This window comes from Anser anser (assembly GCF_964211835.1).
Source record: "Anser anser genome assembly, chromosome: 30".
NCBI lineage: Eukaryota > Metazoa > Chordata > Aves > Anseriformes > Anatidae > Anser > Anser anser.
Window position 1 is genome coordinate 169,459 of NC_139751.1, and position 10,327 is coordinate 179,785.

At 49.3% G+C, this 10,327-nt stretch overlaps 1 protein-coding gene across 1 annotated transcript; it reads left to right on the plus strand.

The window, feature by feature from the left end:
• The first annotated feature begins 156 nt into the window (after positions 1-156).
• Positions 157-8,865, plus strand: LOC310888012 (keratin, type II cytoskeletal cochleal-like). The gene is made up of 6 exons (XM_083814340.1): positions 157-2,585; positions 3,066-3,274; positions 3,767-3,861; positions 4,193-4,659; positions 4,766-4,891; positions 5,291-8,865. Exons 1-6 carry the CDS (start codon positions 1,920-1,922, stop codon positions 5,513-5,515), a joined length of 1,788 nt encoding a protein of 595 aa, XP_083670466.1. The 5' UTR covers positions 157-1,919; the 3' UTR covers positions 5,516-8,865.
• The last annotated feature ends 1,462 nt before the right edge of the window (positions 8,866-10,327 follow it).

The window sequence follows — 10,327 nt, forward strand, 5'->3', positions numbered from 1 at the left end:
GCAGCTGTGCGAGTACCAGGAGCTGATGAACGTCAAGTTGGCCCTGGACATCGAGATCGCGACCTACAGGAAGCTGCTGGAGGGCGAGGAGAGCAGGTGGGTGCTGGCACAGCCCTGCAAGAGGCTTACAAGGAAGAAACAGTAATGCACCTAAGTCCACCAGTCCACCACCACCTTTCACAGTCTGCTTGATGAGCTGCCACCATCTCCGTAATTGCAGCAAACCCCCCTGAAACCCAATGTACCTGTAGGTGACACTTTCCAAAGTACTTTGCAGCCTTTATGGGCCCAAATGCCTTGCAAAGTCAAAAGCTCCCAAAGCACTCAGGCACTTACCTTTGCCCCCAAGACCTTGTGTGAATAAGGATGATAACATCATATCCCTAATCCCATAAAAAACAGGAAGAAAGAGAAGACAAAAACCTGTAGATTTGTTTCCCCAGGGAATCACCCAAACATCTAATTCTAAACCTGCTCAAGCCAATTTCACTACTTGGTTTAATTGAGCTAGCTCAAAACATCTCGTTTTTTTGTTGTTGTTGTTGTTATTTTGTTCTTGGTTTTGAGTAAATTCAACAACATTTCAATTGCTTTTTCCTTTTGTACTGGAGAATCTGTAACTTTATCCAGTGCCCCTCTCTCCTTTTGGGATGGGCAGCCTGTGAGGCCAGCCCTCCCACAACCCCTGTCCTCAGATTTCTGACCAAAAGTGCTCTAAGTTGCATTCAGTGCTACTTGTCTCACTAAAATGAGAAAGTGTTTCCTGGGATGAGGGAAAAAGTGGTATTCAGACAATGGAGAGAGAAGAGATGCCACCATGGAGCCATTAAATACATCCACAGTCCAAACTGGCAATCTAAACTGGAGCAACGAGGTCTGGCACAGGAGGATTGAGGACAGCCTAGAATCGTAAGATTCCCTCTAGATCTCCTCATGCACCATCCTTGTAAAGACCTCTCTGGGCTCTGGAGTCGAGCTGTCCAGCAAGGATAGTAATTTTGGCTTGCAATTGCAACCAACCACTGAATAGGGAAGGGGAAAAATGCAGTAAACAAAACTAAACCATTCGTTTGAAACTTCCACCCTGCCCCTACCAAACACGCCGCCCTCCCACACGGTGACGCCGGCCCTGACGCTATCCCTGTCCTTCCAAGGCCTTGGACACGATGCACACGCGTGTGAGCAGCAAAACCAGGAAGAATCTGAGCCCTGACGCCACAATGAGGGCGCTCACCCAACGTAGGAGGCAAAGGACCAAGCCTGGCCCTGCCCCAAAGCAGGTGGGAACCCAACCTCAAAGCTGAGCAACGAGGGGAGGAGAGGTTGGGTTGCTGAGGATTTGGCCAACAAGAGCATCTGCTAAAGCTACCACGTTCCAAACACAGGTCTCAGTTTCAACTGATCAGCAATCCCCCCCCAATAAATCACCATGTTGGATGATTTGCAACAACCCGCAGAAAAGTCACCTCTTCTGAGAAATACAGTTTGTCCCAAAGATCTTTGTCTGGCATCGTGTTACCTTTTTACAGGCAAACCCAACAAAACATAGTTGTTTACCACTAACCTGCCTGCAAGATTTTGTTCATTAATTCTCAATGAATTCAAATTTATTACTGATATTATTTAGTAAACATCTGGTTGAATCACATTCTCCTTCAAAGCTCTTACTTGCAAGCTGAGGTACCAGCAAAATGTAAATATCTCCTTTGACAGGGAAACACTTTACATTTTGAAAGGTACATTTTAAACCTATAAAAAGGCGAAGGCGGAATTTTTACACCTCCAGGAAACATCCAGCAGAACTTGCCTGCTTTTTACCGCTCTTACACAAGACCTAAATATGGCCCCTCTGACTTAACACCACTCTTCAGACCTCGATGGGGCAAATATACTGCTTTCTCTGCTGGTAAGCACAACGTATGCTAAGTAGCTCAAACTCATTGCATCGTAAACATTTTGTGGAAGTTTCATGTAGCCTCGCCCCATTTTCCGCCCAAATAAAAGGAAGAAGGTGCTCCGCTGCGGTCAGAGGGAACTGCACCTGGGAATCTGCTGCCAGCACATCGCCTGCACCCATCCCTCTCCCACCAGTGACCATGTCCTGCCGCTCCTACGGCATCAACTCCGGCCGCGCCGCTCGGAATTTCAGCTCGTCCTCCACCGCTCTGCCCCGGCATCGACGCGGCTTCAGCAGTGCCTCATGGCACTGGGGTGGTGGCGCGGACCCCCGCGGGCTAGGTTACTTCAGCACCAGGAGTCTCAATGGCGCTGCATCCTCCAGGCCCAGGATAGCTGTTGGAAGATGTCCTCCTCCGAGATGTGGATATGGCTTTGGTGCAGCCAGCGTGGGATTTGGCTACCGAGGTGCCGGCTTTGGCTACAAGGTCAGTGGAGTCTCCAGGCCGCGCTCCATCACACCCATCACCATTAACGAGCAACTGCTGCAGCCACTCAAATTGGAATTTGATCCCAACATGCAAACAGTGAAGTATCAAGAGAAGGAGCAGATCAAGACCCTCAACAACAAATTTGCTTCTTTCATTGACAAGGTGAGCAGAGAAACCCTCCCCAGCTCCAGTTTGCAGGCACAACGGTCCAAGGGAGGTGTCTAGCATGTAATGGGCAAGAAATCTTTGTAACACAACTCTTTATAGACATTGAGGGCAACTTTCAAAGTTGAACACCAAGGTGTTCAACAAGCCATATAGTCTTACTGCCATCAGGGAAGCTTTGATGTACTGGCACTATTGATCTGATCTCTAGGCCTGACTGCAGGGAGGGAACAAGCTGAGAATGGCTTCATCAGCCTTCCAATTCCTTCCCATTTGCCTCCACATTTTCCTAATTCGTTGCAAATTTTCCCTTTCTGGAAGCATTTAGGTTTTTGTGCATCTCCACATCAGTTACCCAGAAAAAGCATATGCACAAAAGAACACTGGAGTAGGATACACTGCATTCAAGTGTACCAGGAGCAGGACCACGCATTTCACGGCTGTTGCGTGGACACTGGCTCTCACAAGCATTTAACCCTCATCTCGTTTCCTATTTTGCTTTCTGGGATTCAGGTTCGATTACTGGAGCAACAGAATGAGGTGCTGGAGACCAAGTGGAGCTTTCTGCAGGGTCAAAAACAATGCAGGAATATCATCATGCCCATGCTTGAGGCTTATATTGGTAACTCAAGGAAGCAGTTGGAAGCACTGGGGCGCAACAGAGTCCTGTTAGAAACAGACCTGAAAGCAGCGCAAGAGGCTTTGGAAAACAACAAGAAAATGTAAGTGAAAAACAGAAATATGAGTGTAAGGCTCAAAATGTTATTCTCGGTTCATAAGCAGGCAGAGATCATGAACTTTCCATGATAGTACATAGTTCCCAGAGAACCTGTAGGTAGGTGGAGAGATCTGACAGCATCCTAGTATATAAAACAAAGTCCCAGTTTATGGAGATGGAGAAAACAGGACGTGTCTCTTCCAGGTTCTCTGTCTCTTTCCTAATTCAAGGAATTAACATGTAGAATAGTTAAGCAAATGTTTTCTGGTGCAGAAGTTGAACCAAAACAGTTCTGCTGCAAATCTGTAAAAACATCAAAACCTCTCTGAAAACGTTTGCTTTCCCATGGGCTAAGAAACAAGAACAAAGCATCCCAAATCATCTAGGGAAAAGTTTAAAAAAAAATAGGAGGAGTTTCATTTCTTGAAATAAGGCCTGCAGAATCCCAAACAAGGATGTAATTGCACTGAACTCAATCTCCCATTTTCCCACGCAGGTATGAAGATGAATGCAGCCAGCGGATCTGCGCTGAGAAAGAGTTTATTGCCCTGAAGAAGGTGAGCAAGGGGCCATTTGAACCTTCCTCCCCAGGTTTGGGTCTTTGGGATGCACACAGAGATTTATTTCCCAAAAACAGCACACAAAACAAGTACAAACAGGAGCTGGTGCTCAGGTTTGCTTGAACTCAAATCAGCAGCAACTGTGTAATTGGGAGCTGGCGCACCGTCATGGTACCGGCACCATGGTCCCTTACCCCAAGGGTAGCCCCGAGTCTGCTCTCACTAACGAACTTCCTTCTTCTCTCCCCAACACAACTTCAGGACGCGGACTGTTTTTTCTTAAACAAAGCAGAGCTGGAGGCCAAGGTGGAAAGCCTGAAAGAAGAGGTTGACTTTCTGAGAATGCTCTACGAAGAGGTAAGAAGCCTCCCTACCGCTGCCGTTGTTTGCCAAGAAGCCACTGCTTGCATTTCGCAGTCCGATCTTGAAGCTGTTTGTCCCATCAGAAAGGGGAAGAAAGGGTAATGCAGGGCAGAGGTCATTCCTCGCAGTGAACGGGGAGACCCAGAAATTCATCTCTGCTTGGTCACCACAAAGGGGGAGCAAGTTGCATGATGTGCATGACACACCAGTGAGGGGCTGCAATGGGAGCACAGCAGAACCAGCATCTCACTGTCACCACCAGGAAACCCACCAGCTGCAGACTCAGATCTCAGATACTCAGGTGGTTGTACAGATGGACAACAGCCGAGATCTCAACCTGGACAGCATCATTGCTGATGTCAAGGCTCAGTACGAGGACACTGCCTGCAGGAGCCGGGCAGAAGCAGAAGCCTGGTACAAAAGCAAGGTGAGAAAAACTGCCAGAGGGAGGGTTCGGATGCGATTTCTCTCTTAAAAACCAGAGAAACACCCCCAGGCTCCTAATATGCTCTTATTTAACTCAAAGTATGTGTTTTCTGAGACACACAACAATGTCTTTGGGACTTTTTTAGTTTGAGGAGCTCCGAGTCACTGCAGGCAGAAACGCTGATAGCCTGCGAGAGACGAAAAAAGAAATAACTGAGCTGACACGGATAATCCAGAAAATGAACGGAGAAGTCAGGAGTGCCAAGGACCAGGTGAGCACACCCAGGTGTTTGTTTCACCAGGGCAGGGCTTAGTGATGACGAATTGCTGTTCCAAGTGGGCTCCTGGCACAAAATTAAATGGTGCTGTAACACCCTGCAAAGGATGCTCAGTAGCCAGGACTTCGCTGTTCTGGCTGGGGCTGCATTAAAGCCCAACTCAGGCACTGCCTGAAGGCAGCTACAGTTACAGCATCCCATCCCCTGCGAGCAGCACAAGGAAGCATTGAAACTGCACATCCAGCTCCCTCAAACCTCTGCCGGGGAGGACTGCGTGTCCATCTTACTGCTGGGCTGAACGCACAACCAGACTTTAAATACACCTCTAGATAATGCATTATGTTTGAAAATACCAAGAGACGTTGAAGACTGACCGTGTCTCGCTCCTTGCAGCGCTGCAAACTGGAAACTGCCGTGGCCAATGCTAAGCAGTGTGGAGAAACATCCATCAAGGATGCAAAGTGCAAACTCTCTGAGCTGGAGATAGCTCTGCAGCAAACCAAGGCAGACCTGGCCCGGCACCTGCGCGAGTACCAGGAGCTGATGAACGTCAAGCTGGCCCTGGACATCGAGATCGCGACCTACAGGAAGCTGCTGGAGGGAGAGGAGAGCAGGTGAGTGACAGACACCAGCAGGGCTGGACAAGCTACTTTAGACCCATGTGTCAAAAGGGGCGGGAAAAAAAAAAAGCAATGGTCAGAGCTATTTTGCTATTTCAGAGCTGCCGTGCTGCAAGTCAGCCTCGCAGCCCCAGTGCAGCTCTTCCCATCAGTCCTACCGCACCTCCACTGGTGCAGAGAGAGTCCTGCTGCCTCCGCACCGCGGGAGAGGATAAGGAGGGTCAGGCTCACAGGTGAGGCTAACAGGGCTTTGCATCTGAAGACAGGTCAATAATGGATAACCTTTTCCCACTCTCTACAGGCTTCGTGCAGAAGAAGGCCTCCCCGTCAACATCTGTAAGTTGGAGCATTCAACTTCTGCCTTTCCTCCAGGAATCCCCTAGGCTGAAATTCAGTTTTGCTTTGCCTTTTGCAGCTGTCTGCCATTCCCAGGGAGGTCTCGCCTACAGCCCAGAACCCAGTTTTGCCGGCACCCAAGTGTCTGCCAAGAGAAGCTCGTGCAGGAACGGCAGTGTGAGCCGCAGCGCAGGGGTCTGCGGTGCAGCAGTGGGCTGCGGTGAAGCTGTACGGAGTGGGAGCACAAGGAGCTCCCACGTGAAGCTCATGTCCATGACCAAGTCAGCCAGGAGCAACATGTAAAGAGCTGCAGACGAATGGCAAGGCTGGAAACAAAGCGACATGCACGGCAAGAGCCGGCCAGCGCCGGAGCACGTGCACCCAGCTCCCCCACTCCGCACACCCATTTTCTATGCACGATACAAAAGGCAAAGAGGGCTTTTCTGTGCTCAGGAATCATTCCCATTATGCAGTTCAAACACGATGCCTTTGGGGTAGTTCCCTGGTCTTCCCACAGATTCCAGGATCAAAATGAAGTGTGAGACAGGACAGCTTCTACCTATGAGCATTTTCATTAGGGCTTTACTCAGCTTTATTCACTTGTTTTAGCAGCTCCCACCCTAGATCAACCCAGTTATATCAGCTGGCCTTTTAGCTTACAGATACACCCCTGGCATCAGCAGAACTCACCCAAAACTGCCTGGCTTGCATATTCCCTACACATTGTACCAATCCCACTGAACATTTGCCCCAGAGGATAGATTTCAGTGGCTGCTGCTGTTTGGAGGCAGTTTGCTTCATACTCGCATTACATATTTTGAAACTAATCCTCAACTTTCCTTTTCCTTCTGTTTTTCTAAATGGTATGGCTCATCTGATGCCGTAAATACCATCTTAACTGAAGGGCCTGGGCACCAGAGTTTGCTATCAGGTATGAAAGGGGCTGATCCATCACAAGGTCTGGCCCTCCTCTGTGATCTTGTTCATGGGATTCAGACCCAATCTCAAACACATCAGACTGGTTTCAATCACCTTTCCAATCTTTCAATACGTAGCAAAGGAGACTGCCTGTGTAAGTATATTTACCCCGCTTGAAATTTGGGAAAGAAAGAGGATGCAGTGAATTATTTCTAATACCATGCATTTAGTCAGCAATGCTCGTTAATGGCTTTTATCCTAGTTTTAGTCTCGCATCTCCAATAAATTGACATAGCAACAACCAGCACGTGACTGCTTCTTTTTGGGGAGAAGAAGGGTTAATTTTGTCTCTACTCCAAGTTCTCAAATGAAGGATGTTGATCTGTTAGCATGGGTCCAGAGGAGGGCCGTGAAGATGATCAGAGGGCTGGAGCACCTCTCCTATGAAGTAAGGCTGAGAGAGCTGGGGCTGTTCAGCCTCCAGAAGAGGAGGCTCCGGGGTGACCTCCTTGCAGCTTTTCAGTACTTAAAGGAGGCTTATGAAAAGGATTGGGAGCAACTCTGATCAATCTCTGATCAATTTGATCAATCTGATCAAAATGATCATTACAGGACAAGGGGGAATGGTTTTAAACTAAAAGAGGGGACATTTAGATTAGAGGTTAGGAGGAAATTCTTCACTCAGAGGGAGGTGAGGCACTGGAACAGGTTGCCCAGAGAGGCTGTGGATGCCCCATCCCTGGAGGTGTTCAAGGCCAGGTTGGATGAGGCCCTGGGCAACCTAATTTAGTGGGTGGCATCCCTACCTAGGGCAGGGGGATTGGAACCAGATGATCCTTGAGGTCCCTTCCAACACGAGCCATTCTATAACTCTATGAAATGTCAAAACTTAGAAGGGTCTCAAGCAGGCAGAGGTCAACCCCTCCATCCTCTGGTAAAACCCTCCCAGCCCCCCTCCATCCTCTGGTAAAACCCTCCCAGCCCTTCCTTCCAAACCCAGGGACTGCACATCGCTGCTCTCCCGTAACCCTCAATGCGCCAATTCTCCATGCACAGCTGCAGCTACGCAGGGAGGAGGCTTAGAAACCTCTCTCCAAAGCACCACTGAGAGAAAGGCAGAGATCTCTTCTTCCCTGTGCCCACATGCAAGGAGCGGGAGCCATTCCACCCAACGCTGAGTGTTTACGATCCAGCTGGCTGCCAGCAAGGCACAAGACACGGGCGCTTCCTGGGTTAGATGTCTTCATTAAGGCAGGGTGGAGCACCAAACAATTTTCCTCCCAGGAACTCCCCAGGTGAAAATAAAACAAAAACACCACCGTTTAGAGGGCACTGACTAAGCAAAGACGCTCTAGCAGTTTGTATAAAGCTAATTGAAAACTTTTCATTACTACTATCGGTTCCTAAATCCCCTTAAACCCATCACTGATTGCCCCGAGGTGCCCAGGAACACTTCAAAGCCAGATACCAGCAGCTGCTGGGTGGTTTTACACCTCCTTGTCCTCCCTCTCCTCCTGGGAGCAGTCCAGGCCCTGCTCAGCTCTCCATCAGCGCACAGCATCATTGCAGCAACCCCCAAGCTGAGCAGAAACAGCTCCCAGGCCACACTACACACATCTCCCCAGGCTGCAGGTGCTCCAGTGCTAGAGCACAGAGCCCCCACCACCTCCAGGGAGAGCCTGGAAAGCCTCTTAGCCTCACTGCTGTGTGGGGGGTTGACCTTTATAACCTCATTAAGCCATTTAGGCTCCCAGTCAATCCAACGAGGCTTCCCAGGCGCACCAAAGTCTCCCCAGGATGAGAGCCCCCACCTCACCCCTCCGTGCCTGGTGGAGCTACAGACTCAGCCCAGCCCATAATGATTTTGTGCCATTTAATTCCCTTTAAACACGAGGTAAAAATTTCAATCAACCTCAGAACAGGGTTTTAGCTTTTGTAGTTGCTGAAAAGCTGATGGAAAATGGGAAGCAAATGCAACTTAAATGCTGGGGAACTTGAGAAAGCTCCCCACCACCTGCAGCCTTCTTCCCAAGCCCTATTGTATCCAAATCCTCACCCTTCCCCTGCTTCAGTTTCCGTAAAGACAATAACAGAACTTACCTCCTCTGTAAAACCCCCGACATCTGTGGACAGACCGCATCACTGACAATCTCAGTCCCGTTATTGCAGCGACACATCCACAATCACACCCCGGTGGTGCAGCAGCACTGCACGGGGTAGGCGGACGGTGGGAGGCTGTGTCCTGCAACACAGCCCCGAAGGAAACCCCCGGATGGGGAAACACGGCGTTCAGCTGGGCCTCTGAACTGGAGAGGGAACATCAGGGCAGCTCACTAGGAGAGGAGAAATGCAGAGGCTGAGAGCAAGCAGAGGTGGCAGAAGCACTCAAAGGAGCATTTGCATAAAGTATTAGATAAAAAAAAGTGTAAAGTATGCTTAAATATTGTAAATATATTTAAATATTATGCATTTTGCCCTGCAGAGAGCAAGAGACAGAGGCTGAAGCACTCTCAGCCTTAGCAGAGATAGCTGGGCTTTATAACTGCACAGAAACCAGCAACACTGTAAGAAGGAAAAAAGCCATTTCACTGCTTTTGTGAGCTCAGAAAGCTGCCAGATGCTGTTGTACGACTGGAAAGAGAAACTACGACTGACTGCCCACATGAAATCAGCTGGGCATCTTTCAGATCAGTGAGTAAAGCACATGCACGGAGCAACCTCCCCAGCCGTTAACGTCCTTGCAGCAGGGCAGAGCTTTTAATCACAGAATCATAGAATATGCTGAGTTGGAAGGGACCCGTAAGGATTATCGAGTCTAACTCCCAGATGTTTAACAGACAGGACAATCACTGCAAAGGGCTTTGAGGTGTTTCAGCTACGGAGCTGTACTGTGGAAATCACACAGCCGAGTATAAAAAGGCAGATGGGATCCTTGATCGTGTCGCATTACCCGCCCTAATCACAGCAGCAGGGAAAGCAGGCGAGGAGGGATGTCTTGGCTGCACCCTACCCCAGGGCACAAGCAGAATGCCCTGAAATGGCACCTCGATGGTAGGAGGACTCGCTCATTTGAGGAGGACTTTTGCCCTCTGCAGTTGTCTTTTGCGCTCTGTTGGGCCCCATCTTTGCTTTGACTCATCTATTTGCAAAGTTAAACAAACTTTAGCTTTTCCTGAGTTCCCCGAGCCCCGATTCACAGCACCTCTGTGAACCACAGCAGCTTGCTGGGGCCACTCCAACATCCGGACCAGGCACGTTCCCAACCTCGCAGCCCCACACCAACAGGAACACCCTTTGTGCATGATTTTATGCACATTTCAGGTGCTCATTATCCTTCTTAATCACTGCTGCAAAACAGCGAGGCCAAAAAAATCCTTCTTTGTGGGTCATGTGTTGCTCAGCCTGGCAGCGGCAGCGCTGCTACTGGCTCCTTGGCAGAGGGCTCTGCCATGGGGGGGGTGCCAGCAGTTCGTGGGTGACCTCTGTCTCCTTCTGGAAGTGCAGAAAACCTCACTTGTTGCAAAGCTGCTTCTCAAGCAGAATTATTTCTTCTGAA